This window comes from Crinia signifera, chromosome 7, assembly GCF_055691185.1.
Source record: "Crinia signifera chromosome 7, ASM5569118v1, whole genome shotgun sequence".
Classification (NCBI taxonomy): domain Eukaryota; kingdom Metazoa; phylum Chordata; class Amphibia; order Anura; family Myobatrachidae; genus Crinia; species Crinia signifera.
Genome location: NC_139223.1, coordinates 180,076,090 through 180,096,068, shown reverse-complemented (window position 1 = coordinate 180,096,068; position 19,979 = coordinate 180,076,090). Strand labels below are relative to the sequence as shown.

At 45.2% G+C, this 19,979-nt stretch overlaps 1 protein-coding gene across 4 annotated transcripts in view; it reads left to right on the top strand.

Moving 5' to 3' along the window:
* The window catches only part of RBM44 (RNA binding motif protein 44), a 39,551-nt gene extending 21,938 nt beyond the window's left edge, over positions 1 to 17,613 (top strand). For 3 of the 4 annotated variants that reach the window (XM_083154513.1, XM_083154512.1, XM_083154514.1), the window contains exons 12-17: positions 962 to 1,044; positions 9,306 to 9,379; positions 11,817 to 12,924; positions 14,170 to 14,300; positions 14,379 to 14,524; positions 16,365 to 17,613. In XM_083154513.1, the coding sequence (XP_083010639.1) occupies positions 962 to 1,044; positions 9,306 to 9,379; positions 11,817 to 12,924; positions 14,170 to 14,300; positions 14,379 to 14,508 (1,526 nt within the window). In that variant the 3' untranslated portion in view covers positions 14,509 to 14,524; positions 16,365 to 17,613. The remainder of the gene's footprint in view (positions 1 to 961; positions 1,045 to 9,305; positions 9,380 to 11,816; positions 12,925 to 14,169; positions 14,301 to 14,378; positions 14,525 to 16,364) is intronic. The other variant, XM_083154515.1, reaches the window with a different exon arrangement.
* Positions 17,614 to 19,979: the final 2,366 nt, after the last annotated feature.

The window sequence follows — 19,979 nt, the reverse complement described above, 5'->3', positions numbered from 1 at the left end:
GAGCACATTGAATACTGACTGCCGGGTTGATGTCGAAAGCTGGTGAAAACGGCCATGATTCCAACTGTCGGGAGCGCCCCGACAGTCAAAATCCAGATTGAATACCCATCAGAATCCTAAAAAGTCCATCTGTTCCAAATAGATAGATTGGGCACTTTTAGGGAAGTTTTTGGTGTTCGAGAAACAGTGGTTTTTAAATGTAAAAAAAATAAACGGATTTAAAAAATGGAAACTGCCATTTAAATGAAATCCGCTCTGATTAGAAAGCGACCTTGGCAAGGGTGAATTTGCAGATGTTCTGTGTCTGTAACTCTACTGTGTACTTATTATACACAACGATAAGCATCTTAATTGCTTCAGAATGGAACATGACAGCACTAATTCCTCCCACGTTTTGTCAGTGGCGATGCTACATGTGCAGAAGCGTAGTACTTGCAGTTTAAATGCTTTAAATAATAGCTGCAAGGCGATGTGTCCTCTGATATAAATGCAGTATTATCGAGATTCTAAACTGGAAGCTGCCGATCTGGGAAGTCCAACACACCGTGTTGCTGAGCTGAGGGTCCTCCACGCTCGACGTGGGCCGGGTAGTCTGTGTCCTACAGATGTCTCGATGTCAAACTACACGCCAGACTGCTAATAGTCACAGCTGGCAATCGCACCATTAAAGCCTATGCATAGGTTGTCCAGTGTATTTTACATGTACAGATATGCACTCATAGATATTGCTGTAGTCGCACCGAACATCCCTTCTTGGTGTTTCAAGCCCTGTGTGTCGCGGCTTGCACCACTAGTTATCCCACTGAGGTGTCAGGTTATCCCATTCAGTGGAGTAGAGTAATGAGAGGGGGGTCACTTGGTGTCCGGAACATACTGTATTCTGTGGGTAGAGTGGATTGGGTAATGCTTTTGCATGGAATAAGCTTGTACACATGTATGCTGTTATGTGTTTTTCTCCTAGAAGCCAGTAAACCTGCGAGTCAGTCAGAGGTGCAGCAATATTACTACGTCCATGTGGGGAATATAGCTCCCTCAGTCACAGAGGTATGATCTTCTTCCCAGCTTGTCTGTCTGGGTCTCTGCTTTATTCCCTAAACTATCTTGCTTCCCACTTATTATGGCTTGTCGGCCAGAAACTTCGGTACTTATGTAGTATCTGGGCTGCCGATTTTGTGATTGTATGCCTTACCTTAAAGGTACCCATAGACGGTCCGTTCCCGGACCGTCCGTTTTGTACTATGCGATGCGCGCTCCCGTGCATCACATAGTACGGTACAAAAAGTATGTGCTGCACATACTTTTTGTACTAGCTAAACATCGTATCGGATCGCATTGCATGCACTAGGCATGCACTAGGCATGCGATCCGATACGATGCATGCTAATTAAGACCCAAACGGATCCGTTTAACGGACCGTGTATGGGCACCTTTAGGCATACAATCAGATGCGATGCGATTCGATGCGATTTTGCATAGGATTAAATGTTAAGAAGGTCCTGTTCATTTCCCCACTATCCAAGTGGGCATAGAGTTGATTTTATATAGCGTGGCGAGGGCAGCGAGCCACCGAGCCCGAAGCGTGGCGAGCTAACGCATATTTCTTAAAAAGTATTCTGTGTCCGCTCGCTGCGCTCGCCACGCTTCGGGCTCGGTGGCTCGCTACGCTCGCCACAGGTTTATATCCAACTCCATGCCCACTTGGATAGTGGGGAAAGGAAAAGGACCCCTTTTTCCCATTGAATTCTATGTTAAAATGGACTCAGACCATTTTAACATTGAATCCTATGGAAAAATCTTGACCATCGCATCGCATACGATTTGGTCGCATGCGATGCGATCCGATTTCTAAATCGGACGCCCAGATACTACATAAGTACCGAAACTTCTGTCACATGGTTTATACCAAGCATGTCCAAACTGTGGCCCTCCAGCTGCTGTGAAACGACACATCCCAGCATGCCTTGCCGTAGTTTTAGCATTACCTAATAGCAAAACTGTGTCAAGGCATGCTGGGATGTGTAGTTTCACAACAGCTGGAGGGTTGGACATGCCTGGTTTATGTTATGGGGTCATTCAGACCTGCTTGCACAGCTGCGAATGTGCAGCTGCTGCCTTGCAAAAGTGAAACCCCGCCTTGGAGATGAATGTCCGTCTTTCATTCCACGTCCTAGGGGCATTGGACATGGACAAGATTTGAAGCTTGGAGTTGTTTTCCAAATTCTCACTAGTGCTCACACAACGTCTCCAGGGAAAGCCAGTACAGATAGGTTGTCCACTCCAGTCCTCCCTTATCAACATTTTAATGTCTTGTGGATTTTTTTCTAATCCTGCACATACAGTAGAGTTGATCTGTTTTGTTGGTTAGTAATTATCCCACCTGTTTCCACAGATGGAAATCATTCATGGAAAATTTGAGGGTTAAGGTTGAGAGCAAGAGTTAGACAATCCTATGGGTGTAGAATTTTTGATTCTCCAACAGGTTACCAGTGTCCATGAGAGAGGCCAACGGGATAATGATATCGGCAGAACACCATTTCCCTGCCATTCTGGCAGTCTTCATTACTAGTGTAGAAATTCGAGAGGCTGACTACCTGGGTAGGCGCGTTGGACTGCCTGGGTAGGTGCGCTGGACTGCCTGGGTAGGCCGGCTGGACTGCCTGGTTAGGCGCGCTGGACTGCCTGGGTAGGCGCGCTGGACTGCCTGGGTAGGCGCGCTGGACTGCCTGGGTAGGCGCGCTGGACTGCCTGGGTAGGCGCGCTGGACTGCCTGGGTAGGCGCGCTGGACTGCCTGGGTAGGCGCGCTGGACTGCCTGGGTAGGCGCGCTGGACTGCCTGGGTAGGCGCGCTGGACTGCCTGGGTAGGCGTGCTGGACTGCCAGGGTAGGGTAGGCGTGCTGGACTGCCAGGGTAGGGTAGGCGCGCTGGACTACCTGGGTAGGCGTGCTGGACTGCCTGGGTAGGCGTGTTGTTCATCTTAGAAAGTGTCAGTCCATCTGGTGGGATTCTAGCTCATGGTGGATAGGTGGGGCTCAATGGGAGTTGACATGGAGTCTTCCCCAACCTTGGACCTTGACATAATACAAGTAGATGCCAGAGTAGCCCATGCAATTCTTCTCTCGTTTACAGCTTCCCCCCAGTATTAATGCTACCTCAATATGGTGAAGGGAGATCATGTCAGCTTTGCCGTGCAGTTAGCGGATTGGCCCACTAGGTTGTGCTACTCCCAACATCCTCGGAATGGTGAAAGCCCAAGTTACGACTGCCAATATGGTCTCACCTTCTGTTCCAAGGACACTTCCTGCACTTCTCTTAAGGTCGCCTGGCTTTAAAGTGATGGCTGCTTAAAGCCAGATAGTATGGGCTAGATCCTTGATGGCTAACCTTGACACTCCAGCTGTTGTTGAACTACACATCCCAGCATGCTCTGCATCAGATTTAGCATGGCCAAATAGTGAAACTGAAGCAGAGCATGCTGGGATGCGTAGTTCAACAACAGCTGGAGTGTCAAGGTTAGCCATCAAGGGTGGCCAAACCGGCCCTGAGATCTACCAGCTCGTCATGTTTTCCATATCCTCCTATAGATCTGTAGAATGTGTTGGTTAGGAATGAATGCAGCACATGTCTGAGAATGTGACCGCTAGTAACGACTGCACTTGTGACCGAGCTAGGTGGTCTGGAAAACATGAACTGTTGGTAGATCCCGAAGACCGGTTTGGCCACCTCTGCTCTAGACCACTTTGATGTTGCTGATTGTCGTTATTGGTTTCCCCCAAGAGCTATCATAGTATAATGGAGTATTTCTTCTTCTTACTTCATGGCAGCCATACAATGGGTTCATCCCTCTCTCCCCTTACAATTAGACAGGTAGTTTTTCCCTAGGACACGCCCCCTTCTTCCACCAGTACATAGCCAGCACCTTCCCCCATGACTCCAGTCTTTTTCCTGTCTCCTAGACAGATAGACAGTGTAGTACAGGTTTTATTTTATTTTATTTCTTACCTACTGGTAGGCGTTACGCTGCCAGTCCTGGGCAGCGTTGGGGTGGCGGTGCCGTTCCCATTAGGAGGTCTGGCCGGCGGCATGTACCTCGTTTGCGGGTACTGATAAGCGGAGGGAGCCCGGAGGTTTTTTCTTAGTTAAATCCCCGCCGGCAGACAGAAGCGTCTGTGCGGCGCGTGCTGGGCTCCCGATGTCAGGGCGCGCTGCTCTGACCAAACACGCTGTCCCCGCGCAGTACTGTGACGCAACCTTGCGGTCCACGGGGCAGGAAGTCAGGCGGGCGTGCGTTCCAAGCGTCGGGATGACGCGCACGCTGCCTGACGCTGCCGGAAGGCGGAAGTAGCCTTCTTAATGCGCCTGGTCGGTGTTACAGGCGCTTCCTCGTGCTAGCTGTGCCGTTTGCAAGCCCCGTGGTACCAGAGACATGGAGGAGGAAGCCTCTCAAAAACTTTCTACGTTGCTGCCCAGGTAGGTCCTCTCAGAGGACTGAGCTTTTTATATATGTAAAATTACGCAGAGTAGTTAGTGATTATTGTTATTTAATCTTCTAGTGTGCCTGTGGGGACTAAGAAGAAATTGGCCAAGAAGAAACATGTTAGCAAGACATGTATTGGTTGTGATAAGATTTTCACTGGAGAGAATTCCTTGTGCCGCAGCTGTGACAAGGGAGCGGATACCAGTATTGGGACTGTTTCCCAGATTAGTGAGCTTATGGCCTGGATGAAAGATAACTTTGTCTCCAAGAAAGAATATCAGGGGAAAAGGTCCAGGTCACAGACCAGTCTGGATGTAGAATGTGATTTACCTGCGGCTGCAGATATTGATGATGATGATGATGATGGGGATGACGGCACAGAGGCCGGTGAACTAGTGGAAGAGGAACGGTCCTTTAATTTAGAGCTGGTGGAGGTGGTTCTTAAAGAACTGTATAAAACACTGAACTATAAACAACCAGTGAGAACCGAGTATGACGCTCTGTTTGAGGACAGGTCAAGAAAGGGGAGGTGTTTTCCCGTGCACAAGATGGTTAAGGAGATCCTAATTAAGGAGTGGTCCAATGCGGACAAACGGATTGGGCCTTTGAAAAGGACAGAGAAGATGTACCCCATAGAGGATGCAGAATTTCTAAAGTGGTGTAGTATCCCCAAAATTGATGCGGCAGTGTCCGAAGTCACCACCAAAACTACGATTCCTCTTGAGGACGGGGCATCTCTTAAAGATGCTATGGAGAAGCGTATGGAGAGCGCTTTAAAAAGGCTGCACATCTCTAGCGCCACGTCTATCAAATCAGGAGTGGCTATTGCCTCCTTGGCTAGAGCCCTTAGGATATGGTGCGCCTCTTTACAAGAGGACCTACAAGAACGGGTGGCTAGAGAGCAAATGATCAGCAGTCTGGCACAAATCCAACTTACCGTTGATTATATATGTGAGGCATCCCTAGACGTGCTGTATTACTCAGCGAAGGCGTTGACCTCTGGAGTGGTGGCAAGGAGAGCCCTGTGGCTCAAGTCTTGGGCAGCAGACACCCACTCTAAAAATAAACTGGCAACCCTGCCGTTCGAGGGGGAATTCCTTTTCGGCAGCAAACTCGACCAGATGATACAGAGGATGTCGGGGGGGAAGTCAGTGAGACTCCCCCAAGATAAAAGGGGAAGAGGTTTCAATTATTTCCCCAGGCAAAGCTTCAGACAAGCCAGAGCCTATAGGCCCGGGAGGCCTTTTCGGGAGAGATATACCTCAGGTATTTCCAGAGCCTTCTTTCGACAGACTGTCAAAAGAGGGGATAAGAAACAGTGACAAGTTGTGTCCCGTGGACAATTTACAGGTGGCCGGAAGATTGCTGCAGTTTACCCACGTGTGGGAACAAACGGTACAAGACACCTGGGTTCTAGAAGTGGTGTCCACGGGATACCGCCTAGAGTTCATTTCAAAACCCAGAAGGGAAAAATTTTTAGTTTCAAGGATTCCAGTTTTAAGGGCGGAGCAGGAAGCATTGGCCCTGAGCATAAGAGATCTGGCGGATTCGGGGGCCGTGGAGCCGGTCCCAGAGGCAGAGCAGGGCTTAGGGTTCTACTCCCGTTTGTTCGTGGTAACAAAAAGTTCTGGAGGTTTCAGAACAATCTTGGATCTAAGAGATCTAAACGCCAGAATCTGGAAACGCAAGTTCCACATGGAAACAGCCAAGACTATCCTTATGGGTCTGAGAAGGGAAGACTACATGGTCTCTATAGACCTAAGAGACGCTTATTTCCATGTCCCTATCTATATACCAGACAGAAAATTTCTCAGGTTCTGCGTCAGAGGAAAACATCTTCAGTTTACCTGCCTTCCCTTTGGTCTCACATCCTCACCGAGGGTATTTACAAAAGTACTCGTAGTCATGATAGAGTGCTTAAGGAGAAAGAACATAGCAATATGGGCTTATTTGGACGATCTACTTATCTCAGCAAAGTCAAAAGCAGAAGCCGTCCGAGATACAGAAATAGTAGTCCAGTTCCTACAAGATCACGGGTGGCTGATCAATTGGAACAAGAGCCATCTGTCTCCTACACAGACCATCCAATACCTAGGCGTCATCGTGGACACAGTACGGTTCGAGGTCACCCTGTCCGGCCAGAGATGCGAGAAGATTCAAGAGCTGGTAGAGGTAATCCAAGGGAATCGGAAGGTTCCGCTGAGACTAGCAATAAGTCTCTTAGGGATGATGTCTTCAACAGTGGAGGTCGTACCATGGGCCAGGTGGCATATGAGGACACTACAGTGGCATCTCCTACCCTATACCAGAAGCCAAGTTTCTCTGGAACGCTACATCACACTCCCTCGATCAGTGGTGTCGTCACTTCAGTGGTGGCAAAGCAGGGACATGGCGGTCAGAAGAATGTCTCTTTCAAGCCCACAGTATGTAGTGCTGACAACAGACGCAAGCGTCACAGGGTGGGGAGCACATTGCTCAGGCAAAACTACCCAAGGTATCTGGTCCGTCCAAGAATCGGATCTATCATCCAACCACAGGGAACTTCGAGCAGTTTTCATGGCCATGAAGTTCTTCTCAGGCGAAATAGGAAAATCCCACCTAAGAGTCTTCTCAGACAACGTAGCGACAGTCGCTTATATCAACAAGCAAGGGGGGGACAAGAAGTCGCCCACTGCTAGAAGAGATCCGGTTGATCATGGGCTGGGCAGAGAAACATCTCCGATCCATCTCGGCATTACATGTGCCAGGGGAAGAAAATCAGCTGGCAGACTTCCTAAGCAGGACTCAAATTCTGCCAGGAGAATGGGAGCTGAAGGACTCAGTCTTCAGACAAATCGTGCGCAGATTCGGCCAGCCACAAATAGATCTGATGGCGACGCCAGAGAATACGAAGGTTCAACGATTCTTCTCCAGAAACCCGGCACGAGGATCGGAAGGCGTGGACGCCCTGTCCCAGAGATGGCAGTTCTCCCTGGTATACATCTTCCCACCCTTCCCACTTATACACAAAGTACTGTGGAAGATCAGATCGGAGAGAGTTCGGGCGATAGTTATTCTCCCATATTGGCCCAGAAGGGCCTGGTTCCCGATGGCAGAGGGCATGGCGGTGGCAGAGCCATGGTTTCTTCCAGTGTCACAGGATCTTCTGATGCAGGGCCCAGTAATGTGCCAGGACCCACAGAAACTTCATTTAGCGGCATGGAATTTGAAAGGAAGCAACTGACAGATAAGGGCCTGTCAGCAGTCGTAGTAGACATGCTACTTCAAGCAAGGAAGAAAGTTTCCTCTGATATATATTATAGAATCTGGAGGATCTTCGCGGGATGGTCTGAACATAGATTTCCTTTTCCCAAGGCTAGACTGGCGCATGTTCTACAGTTCCTCTGTGAAGGTTTTAATAAGGGCCTATCCATAGCAACTCTGAAGGTACAAGTTTCAGCCCTCAGTGTTCTACTGGATAAGAAGTTAGCAGACCAAGGACTGATAAAAAGATTTTTTCAAGCAGCTAAAAGAATCCGTCCAAGAGTTAGACTTGTGATTCCTCAGTGGGACCTCAATCTGGTACTAAACGGTCTCATGGCAAACCCATTCGAACCATGTGAGAGAGCTGGGCTAAAATTTCTTACGTGGAAGGTAGCGTTTATGGTCGCTATTACGTCGGCAAGACGTGTAGGGGAGTTACATGCGTTACTATGTTGTGAACCCTACCTTAAGTTATTTCAGGACAAAGTAGTCCTAAGAACCAAACCTTCATTTTTTCCGAAGGTAGTCTCATCTTTTCATATGAGTCAAGATATTGTTTTGCCTTGTTTTTTTTCCAAATCCATCCACTAGAAGAGAAAAAGATCTTCATACGCTGGATATGGTGAAAATAATCAAAATTTATTTGGATCGTACAGCAAGCTTCAGGAAAACGAGATCGTTGTTTGTGATTCCACAAGGAGCAAAGAAAGGATTTGCGCCTTCAAAACAAACTATCTCAAGGTGGCTCAAAGAAGTTATTTGTTTCACCTACAAGAAAGTTGGCCGACAAGTTCCAGAAGGTATAAAGGCACACTCGGCTAGGGCAATGGCAACTTCCTGGGCAAGAGAGGCTAACGTCTCGGTCAAAGACATATGCCAAGCTGCGACATGGTCGTCCATACATACCTTTGCAAAACATTATGCATTGCATGTAGCTGAAGAATCTTTTGGGAGCAGAGTTCTACATCAGGCCTTGATTTAAGGTATTGTAGCCCACCCTACTGCTTTGGTATATCCCATTGTATGGCTGCCATGAAGTAAGAAGAAGAAAGTTACGGATTATACTTACGATAATTCCTTTTCTTCGGAGTACTTCATGGCAGCCTGTATTATTATCCCCCCCGTGTTTGTGTTTTTCCCTAGGATCGGTGGCGGAGACGAGTCAAAAGACTGGAGTCATGGGGGAAGGTGCTGGCTATGTACTGGTGGAAGAAGGGGGCGTGTCCTAGGGAAAAACTACCTGTCTAATTGTAAGGGGAGAGAGGGATGAACCCATTGTATGGCTGCCATGAAGTACTCCGAAGAAAAGGAATTATCGTAAGTATAATCCGTAACTTTTTGATTTAATGAGGACATTAGATTTCCTACCAGAGCTCATCGGTTCCTCTTGTTTTATATATTCTTGTATTTCTCATCCAGCTTCCTTAGTACAATGTTCTGTCTCCTCCTCCTACGTTTCTGTAATTCTGTTCCTTTTTATTACTGAAGTGTTACTGCATTAGTAGATGAGAGGATTCTTCTCTTCTAGACCTTTCTTCAATTTATTTTATCGATTTTTATTTGCCTCTACTCCACTCCTATTTTTAGGAAGAGGTGTTCAATGCTTTCCAGAAATATAAGGTGTTGAGAGTTTGTGTTGAAGACTCCTCTATGATGTCCAGGTAACATTTTCTAGTTATTTTAAACGTGTAGATGAATTTGAAGAGGTGGAAACTCTTTGAGTAATGACTTTCCGTTCTTGACTATGTACATACAGATGTGTCTCCATACATTTTAGCTACAGGAATGTCAAACTACCAGCCAGGTCCAGTGAGACTCTGCTAGCATTGGGCGTCAGTTTCTTTTTTTTTTTTTTTACCCAAATGCGTCGGTTTCAATGACATGCAGCTAGAACCCACCAGGAGACTGTTCCAATTATTTATAATATTGCAACACCTGTAAGTCTGTGTGCAACAGAGTCTCTGAATCTGTATAGAGGGTTAGATGTATGAAGCAGTGTTAAGGGAGAAGTGAGCCAGAGGAGCAGTGGCCCATGGCAACCAATCAGCTGCTCTGTATAATTGTACATTATGCAAATTATAGATGTTACTTCACTGCTGATTGGTTGCCATGGGCCACAGCTCCTCTTGTTCACTTCTCATCACTGCTTCATACATTTACCCCACAATGTGCTATGATGGCGCAGGTTTTTTTTTTTTTTTTTTTCATTGTGCTTCCTATACAGACTCAGTATGCAAGTATATCATATTAAATTAACCAGCAGGGTTTCCTGGTGGATGCTAGTCATGTCCCACCTGATCTAGCCTAGTTGCGCAGGACCTGTCACTCTGGGTGTCCTGTTGAGGCTAAATGTTTTTTTTTTTTATAGTTTCTTATATAGCGCAGCATATTCCTATTACAATAGGAAACAGTGATAAAACAAACTGTGTAGTAACAAACTGACATAGAGGTAGCAGGGCCCTGCTCACAAGCTAACAATTTATAAGGATAATAGGAGGGATACATAAGTACTGTATAGAATTCCATAGCATGGCAGTCCCATCAGGTGGATGCAATTAGATATGAATGCTACTGGAGGTTATGTGGATGTTCCTGAATATGATAGGCTGCCTGAAGAGGTGAGTACTCAGGGAACACTACTGGAGGTTATGTGGGGGTTCCGGTATATGATAGGCTGCCTGAAGAGGTGAGTACTCAGGGAACACTACTGGAGGTTATGTGGGGGTTCCGGTATATGATAGGCTGCCTGAAGAGGTGAGTACTCAGGGAACACTACTGGAGGTTATGTGGGGGTTCCGGTATATGATAGGTTGCCTGAAGAGGTGAGTACTCAGGGAACACTACTGGAGGTTATGTGGGGGTTCCGGTATATGATAGGCTGCCTGAAGAGGTGATTACTCAGGGAACACTACTGGAGGTTATGTGGGGGTTCCGGTATATGATAGGCTGCCTGAAGAGGTGAGTACTCAGGGAACACTACTGGAGGTTATGTGGGGGTTCCGGTATATGATAGGCTGCCTGAAGAGGTGATTACTCAGGGAACACTACTGGAGGTTATGTGGGGGTTCCTGAATATGATCGGCTGCCTGAAGAGGTGAGTACTCAGGGAACACTACTGGAGGTTATGTGGGGGTTCCGGTATATGATAGGCTGCCTGAAGAGGTGAGTACTCAGGGAACGCTTGAAAGTTTGGAGGCTAGTGGATGTATGAGTGTAAAAGACACGGTCAGTTGAGGAACATAGCAACAGGCTTTTAGCAACCCCTATAATATGCAGTACAGGATTTCAGTTTGCTCATGTTATGGGGCTTAACCAATTTATTAAACACCTTTTATTACTGGCTCTCAATTTTGTTTATGAAAAAAATATTAATTGTTATGCTGGGGCAGCATTGTTGTAATAGTTTGCTGAACGATTTTATTCCATTTGCTGCCATTTCATTTTGTCACGGTCCATAGACAATCAGTAGATCCTATACACTAATATATATACACATATATATATATATATATATATATATATATATATATATATATATATATATATATATATATATATATATATATATATATATATATATATATATATATATATATATATATATATATATATATATATATATATATATATATATATATATTATACACTATATTGTTGCATAGAATTTATTTTCTTCCCGTATGGTATTTAACCATTTGACATAGACTGTAAAGAACATAGACCCTAAAGGCGGGATGTACCGCAGTCCGAGATTGCCGTACGTGGGTTATGCTGTCCAATCTCGGATGGTTTGTTTTTGTTTTAAAGGAGCAATCCTTTTCAATGCATGGCTTTGCCTTGTAAACCATTGCCCCTTTAAAAAAAAAAACAACATCCGAGATCGCCCCGGCAACCCACACGTAGGGCTATCTCGGGACTGCATTACACATTACAGTAGGTGCTGTGTTCATAGTCTCCTTTAGTAAATGGGGCCTTGCCGTGTTATTGACGCACAGATCTACAGTGTATAGTAAGTGTGCACCTTTTCATTTACTTGTGTGTGTGGTTCTTGTCTCTCTCCCCCCCCCCCCCCCCCCCCCCCCCCCCCCCCCCCTCAAGGTATGGTGTACTGATCTTCACGAGTCCAGAGCATGCACAAGCTGCTGTGCAAGAAATGGACAGAAAGGAGCTTTGGGGGAAAAAACTAAAAGTCCGTGCTGTCAAGAATTCCAGCTGCAATCTGCCCTTAATATTCAAAACATCTGAAGCTGTGCCCCAAGGAGAAGTGAAGGTTGGCACCACGGAGTTGGAAGAATGGAAACCTTCCCAGCCAGCGACATGTGACAAGACCCCCAAACCAGGCCCACAGGGCAACACTCCTATAGCGCAAGGTGGTGAAAGCGGAAGAGAGTTCCTTATGAGCGTGCCAAGCAAATATGGCTTCTCTCCTTACAGTAACATCCATAAAGTCTTTCCAGCTGCTTCTTACAGCAGTAGCCCTAGTGCCCTGCCTCCTGGCAGTCATTGGGTGCTACCCGCGCTTTACCCAAACATGGCTTACAGCAGCACACCATATCCTATGGCCGTTCCGTATATGTATCCTCGAGGTCCATCACTCAGCTGTGGTCCTGGTCCCCAACAGGTTCCGATGGCAAATACCAATATTTTCACTCCAGATGTTACTATGAATTCTAATGCACCCACTTACGTTGGTTTACTGGGTAGCCATTACATGCCAGCCAAGTCAGCAAAACCGGTGTATTCCGCAAGCGCCCAAAGCAAAGGTAAGAGAGCTGGGCAGAAAACTGTCAAGTACCAAACTTCTAGTACACTGGTATCGGCAGGAGAGGGCAGTGCAGGAGAAGTAATAGATAAGCCGACTGGAGCGCAGTCTGCCAGTAAACCAGCGACTTTCTTCACATCAAACACTGACACAGTCTCTGTAGCAAATACTTCGACAACTCTGTGTAAAGAGGGAACTGCTGTGAGTGGCAGTGCATCCTCATCCCCTGATAACTTGGCAGAACTGACGTCGGGGTCATCTATCCACAAGCCCGCGGCACCTCTGAGAGTTCCATCCTTTGTCCCATGCAGTGTGACCATGGAAGGAGAAACCCCTACAAATACCATCTCCAACGCAGGAGTCTTGCCCCAATCTACAGATAAAACCTGTGTGAGCACCAGTGTTGCTGGTCATCAAGAAGATCCTCCACCATATACGTTAATGGTAAATATATATATATTTTTTTGGTTTGTTTGTTTTAGGTGTATAAACCTCAGAATGGGCTGAGGATAAATTAATGTTTAGGTTGTGTTTTTTTACAACTATAATGTTCACGTTTATGGCAATATACAAGAAAATGCAAACAAAATATTTAGTAAAATTGTATGATCCTACTCATTGGACCCCAGAGAGTTGCACAGAGCTGTACGGAGGTGTGATCCAGACAGGTTACCATAACAAAGTTACCAATTGGCCTAGAACTACACAGACACAAATAATGGCGTAGTTCCGTTAATCATGGGCGAGGAAGGTGTGGGCTGTGCTTGTGTGGGCTCGCATTGTAAGGTAGGAAGAGGTAGTAATGGGGCGTTACCGGGGGGGGGGGGGGGGGGGGTGGTAGACAAGTACCTGTATGACGCTAGGGGAAGTGAGTTGTTAGTAAACACCTGGTTTTCCAATGCAGTGGGTGGTAACCAGCCCCGACCACATAGTGCAGTGGGTACTTAGCACATATGAACATACATGTTATGATGTATGTAATGTATGTACTGACCTGTTATCATGGATTCGGCAGCGTTCAGGACTCAGCATTCGCTGTTTATAGCAATATTCTATTAGAGGACATGGGTTCAACTGCTGTCTGGATCCCACATCTGGGTACCGTGATCTTTTATTTTTTGATTGGGGTCCTCTTGAAGGGTGTGGCATGCCGACCCGACAGTTGAGATTCCAACGGTCAGTATACCGACATCAGAATACCGACCGACTGGTAGTCCACTTGCTGGCTCACTGCTCTTGCCACACATTTTATTCTCCCTCTATGGGGGGGCATGGACACCCACAAGGGGGAATAGCCCCTGTCAGTCAGGATCCCATCTGTCAGGCATTTAAACACTCGGGATTCCAATACCGGTATACTGACCGTCTGAATCCCGACTGTCGGGACAGCATCCGGCTCCCCTCTGGAAAGTCCGTTATGCCATTCATTTTAAGGCGTTGTCATATCAGTTGTCCTATTCCTAGCTAATCCAGAGGTTTAGCACAACCGTTCTCTAACGCATAGTACAGAGAAACTTTTAATTGTTGGATTATAGACGCTCTTTTCTACGAGCTTGAGTCGGCATTAAGCAGCACCGTACATCCTGGTTGTAATCACAGCACTCTTGAAATGTTCATTTGGGATTTCCTAATTGAATGTTCTACTCTTCCCCCGTTACCTGTATTCCTGTGGGCACTTTTGGACTGGAGGATTGGAGTATGGCAGAATTGGAGAAAGAAGCGGCTGAGTTTAATATGATCGTCATTCCTAACCGATTTAATTTCTACCAGTTCCAAAGGGTGTATAGTTATCTGATGGACCACCACAAAGATATTCCGAGGTAAGGGCTACTGTAATGCATGGGGTTACTGGGCTTTGCGTTGGACTCTTCTACTACCCCTGGCATCTTTTCTTGCAGTCAGCAGATCACAGATACGTTGGAAGAGATGAGGCAGAGCAGAGGGGGATATCTTTGCGGCGTGCCTATCCCAGAAATTATCGCAGAGGCAAGTTCAAAATTGGCTGCGAAAAGAAAGCCGCCGGCGTGAACGTAGAACATGGCAGGTATTCACTTTTTTTTTTTAAAGGGGGGGGGGGGGGTGTGTTACCAGGTGAATGCTCGGGTCTATAGAACCAAATCGCAAATTGCTCATTTCCACTCTACCCATACCCAGCAAATGAGCCCGTGTAATAAGTCTGTGTGCTTAGGAGGCGCACCTGTTGCCTCTATCGCTGGCTGGATTCACTAAAATGTATTATGCTAGTATCGCTAAAAACCTACACCCCTCCATTAGGAGAACCAACCATACACTGGAGAGCTCTAACTGCCCCCCCCTACACTAATCCAGGGGTTCTCAAACTTGGTCCTCAGAACCCCACACAGTTCACTGTTTCCATTTCACCCGGCAGGTGCACAGGTTCACACATTACTGACTGACACATTTTAAAAGATCCACCGGTGGAGCTAATTATTTCACTTGTGATTCTGTGAGGAGACCTGCAAAATATGCACTGCGTGGGGGTCCTGAGGACCGAGGTGGAGAACCTGTGCTCTAGTCCAACTTGTCTGAGGCAAAAGTCAAATTCGATCTCCCTTGAACTCCCCTGGAGGGCTTCCAAGCGATTTGTCCACTTTTACATGCGATTTAGCACATGTAAAAGGATCGCAGAGGGAGTTCAAAGGAAATTAGATGCAACACAAATCCAATTTATCTATGTCCAACGGGACCGCGGATCGGATAGGATGTCAAACGCATGCGATTGCCCACTTTTTGCCCAATTATGCGGCCGATACTTCAGAATTGGGTGAAAAGTGCCCAAATTACACTAGTGTATGGGGGCCTTAAAGCTTGCCAAGGCCCCCATGGTGCAGTAAATGGAATTACTAAAATGAAATATAAGCATTTTACATAGTAAACTACTGATCCAAGCATGCCTGAGCCTTACAAGTGTTGGTGCTTTAATCCCTTCAGTGGCAATCCTGAGAATTTTTTGGGCTGTGCCTCAGTGCCCAGTCTGGCAAGCCTGGAAAATTCTCGGGATTGCCACTGTTTAGAGTCGGGCAGCGCTGCTGAGTTAATCGCTGAACTCAGGCAGCTCCCTCTCCTCCGCTGGGCCTCCCCCCCCACTTCCACTACAGCCTACGGGGCCAGCTTATGACAAGCCGGTTGCCTGGGGCAGCGACGGGGCGCAGGGATGGGCAGTGGCTGTTTGACAGTTCAGCGGCGCTGCCCGGACCCGGGGAGAGTGTTTTTTTTTTGTTTTTTTGGGGTTTTTTTAGGGTGCGCTCCCCATAAAAAAACTCATTCAGTGGGGATCCCTCCCTAAAAAAAAAAAAACACCACTGAATGGGTTAAAATACTACTACCACTAGCATACTCATGACTTCCATTGCACACTAGCCCTTGTAGAATTTCAAGCACCCTGGCATCCATTACTGAAAGGCACGTGTAGTGCGACAGTCAACAATTTTTTAAAACACAGCCAGAAACCCCCACTCTTCCATAAATCATGGTGACTTTGAGTTTTTAGTAATATTTACAGATAAAAATATCAGGTGTTCTGTCTCTCAGCGGGTTTTCAGCTGAGCTGACATGATTGATGGCTAGAGGAGAAATGTTTTTAGTCTATCAAACAACTACAGAAGGTACCAGCCCATCAAAACAGCAGAACAATGCAACACTAGTGTCAGCGCTGGCTCTGTGCTCCCAAAATTGAATTACTCCATCGGGCGCCATCTAGTGCCGCCAGCGCGCAAAACACTTGATCTGTAGAGTTGAGGAACTGTGCTAATCTTTTATTATACAGGATAAACATTCTCTTTTTCAGTCCAGTTTCAGATTAACTTTAGACCGTCACAAATGTGAACACAGTGTGCAATCTCATCGTGTGTTTGTCCTTACAGGTCCTGCTTCTGTCACGTTCTTTGTGAAAGGTAGAGGGTTGACGGACACATTCTGGGACTCTTCATCAGTTGGTTGTTGCCGCACTGGAATAAATGTTTTGTTGAGAAAATATTTGAACATATCTACGTTTATACCCCTTATCATTGCTGTATTTTCACGCCTGTGTACTCAAGTCTTTGCTGTAAAGAGACTTGAATACTATATTTTGGAGACTTTTTTTTTTTTTTGTAATGATGTTTAACAATGTCAGCAATTATCACTTTTTTTTGTTGTTTTTTTGGGGTGTTATTTTTGTTATCTAAATATTAGAAGATTGTTTCACTTTTTTTTTTCTAATAGAATTCTTTTTGTTTTCTCCTACAATTGTTTTGGGTCAGATTGTTGCAATATCACATACATCGGCTTTTTTTTTTGTGCAACACGTGGCCAGCTACGGAAGCTGTAAACCAGTAGCAGAGATCTAGAACATTCATTTTTTTTTCTCAGGGAAACCAGAAGATTTGACAAATAGCACGTCACAAAATAGTAAAAAAGTGACATTTTGTGTTGTCCTATTGAATTGCACCAGATAATTAATTACTTGTTAGTTGAAGTAGTACTACTTTCATTTTGTTTTAAGTCTGCCGGTCTATATGCTTTGGTATGTTAAATTTGTCTAGTGATGTTCTTGACCACATTGAGTCTTACGATAAGTAGACATTTTTAAAGGAGAACATTTGTCTTGTTGACGTTACTGAATCTTTCCTGGTGTTGTCACATTTATGTAATCTATGGCAGATCCGCTGATATCGTCAGACCTCCTCGATTGTCTACGGATCAGCGACCTCTAGTGGGTCAAGAATAGAAAAACTCCACTTACATGAGTGCAAGGTATATGTGCCATAGTGAATCTTCCAATAAAGTGACAACATATCACTACAGTTATGCCACATGCCAGCCATGTCTGGTGGCCCTGCAGGATAACAGCTTGTTGCCCAGCTCGGTCCAAATTGCCCTTCCATTGTGTGGTGCAGAAAATCACCTGCAACCTACGCAGCTTCAGGTTTATTTGTTGAACAGTTGAGTAAGCGAGAACTTGGCAGTTTAGCCACCATAAGTTTTTTTTGTATTTTTTCCACATTGCCCTGTAACAGTAGCCTGGCAGAACCGCTAGTGCTGTTTGTACTTGGTGTTTGCGCAGTATTTGTTCAGCATGCATGACATCCGTGTGATTGTCCGTGTTCAGCGTTAATAAAAGCTTATCAATAACGTGGTTTTTTATGTGTGGTTTTTTTTTATGCTTGCCATAATAAAGTCATAAAAGTGGTATCTGGTTTTTGTAGAACAGGCCCTCCTGTTCCTAGGAATACACATCACATTTATCAAATTTCTGCATCTATGGGATTCTTGAGTCAGAGGGATGTAGGACAAACCGATGGAGCAAGGGCCCAAAAACGGGGCCCACACAGGTCCCAGTGTGTCAAGATGGTTATTTTTTTATACAATTCAGTTATATGTTAGCACTCTGTACCCTTTTCCAAAATTCACTCAGTAAGTTATGTAATGGAAGAGGATATCGCAGACATACGTCAGTTAGAAAAAGATAGACCGCGCTATTGAAATTAACCTAAATATCTTTATTTAAAAATAACAATAATCACACATCTATAAAGGCCGGCCGTCAATAATCCATTTACAGACATCTAATATTGAGATCATTCAAACATTATATAGCAGCAAACATAGATTTATAATTGTTTTTTCATTTATTTATACTTGTTTTTTTTCTTACTTCCATGAACTTATATTCATTGAAGTTTTTTCTTCCATCAATGAATATAACAGTCCCAATAGAAACTTTTTTTGCAAAGTAGCAACAATGATTCAAGGCAAGCTTGCAAATTAATATAAGCAGTCGCAATGGGAGTTGCAGGCGGGTAATTAATCTGTTATTTGTCAAGTTCTTGGCAGTATTGGTCATCTGAGTAAACCAAAGCTTAATCCAAGCTGGAACTGCTTAGATTTTAATTTTATCGTTTAAGCATAATTTTGCCTCCTAAATAAAAACAAAAAAACACTTTTTACATGTAGTTGAATAACTTAATAGATATTAGGTAATTTATTGACCTAAACAAACATTTTCTAAATTTAGTAATGATGATTATTACTTTTGTCCACAAGATGGCAGCAGGTTCCTGTCTACTGAGTGTGAACAAACATTTCATAACGCTTCTAATGAAGATACAGTATCACAACTTACTGCACCTGTGATCAGTTACCTACAGTACATATACGCATTACTTGCAGTGTATGTCTGGCTGCTGTTAAAAGTTTAGTTTTTTGGAATGTTTTAGCTACAGAACCTCAGGCTACTGAACCTCAATGCATATGTTATGCTTCACCTATTGGAGTTCTGAAATTGGTAACCATATGTTCATAAATGAATCCTACCTATAAGTTTCGGTATGTTCAAACATTCAGAGTTTTTACATTGCTGTTTATTTTAAATACAGATGGAGCCGGCCTTGTCTTTGCAGGGGCTGGCAAAACTATCGCCAGCCGCCAGCTCCCACCAGGGAGCTCCTCCCGGGTCCCCACCGCCGCCAGTCCCCCTAACCCTGCCCATCTCCCTGAAGCGGAGATGAGTGCCGTCATCGAGAGTGTGTACACCGTAGCAACACACATCTTCACCAAAGTTAAACAGGCAAACTGGGTGTCGGATGACTGCCTGACCGTCGGAATTCCGACGGTCAGTACTCCGACATTTTAGATGCCCGACAGTCGGGATCCTGACTAACAGGGGCTATTCTCACTTGTGGGGGTCCACGACCCCCATTGATGGAGAATAGAACCTGTGGCGAGCGAAGCAAATTTCACGGCTTTGCGGGCCAACTAAACGCTGCACGAACGTCCGCCTCCAGTTCGCACAGTGAATGTCCAAGGGGCCAAGGCAATATTACTGGTAAAGACATCAAAATGACCTAAATTCTCTCCTCTTTTGTCAAAGCCGTCTTCAGTTACCTGCAGCAAAAAAGTGTGAGAACTTTTGAACCATAACTTCTATTTCAAATCTGTTATCCTGTTCCATGACTCCCTTTCCATTTGAAAAAAACTGACTTAGATTCAAGATGGCCAATTTCAAGATGACGTCCATGTTCGGTACACAACCTAAAAGATAGCCTACCTCACCCCAACCTCACGAAAGTATTACATTTTCCCATTTCCTACACAGTTTTTGAAATGAGGGTGTACTGCATGTTTTGAATCATACTGTAGATCATACTAGACTACACGATTCGGCTAATAGGACATTTTCAACCATGTCCCAAATCCACCCAAACCGTGCCTCTAAATGATCGTCCGCAATGACCTACTCCATAGAGTTAATGACCAGGTATATACTGTATCACACAGAACTGCTGGACAGCACTGGTTCCGTAACGTGACTTACAGCTGCAGGCTTGTACACAGTATTTCTTTGTTCATGCTATAATGATTATTCGTTTGTTATTACAGTCCTTGCGCTTTCAGTGTGCTTACGCTTCAGCTGAGCCTTTGGGTAAACTTAGTGTAATTGGAAAATGAATATTTACATAATCTATAGAAGCAATAAGTCCTCTTTATTGGGAGTCTGG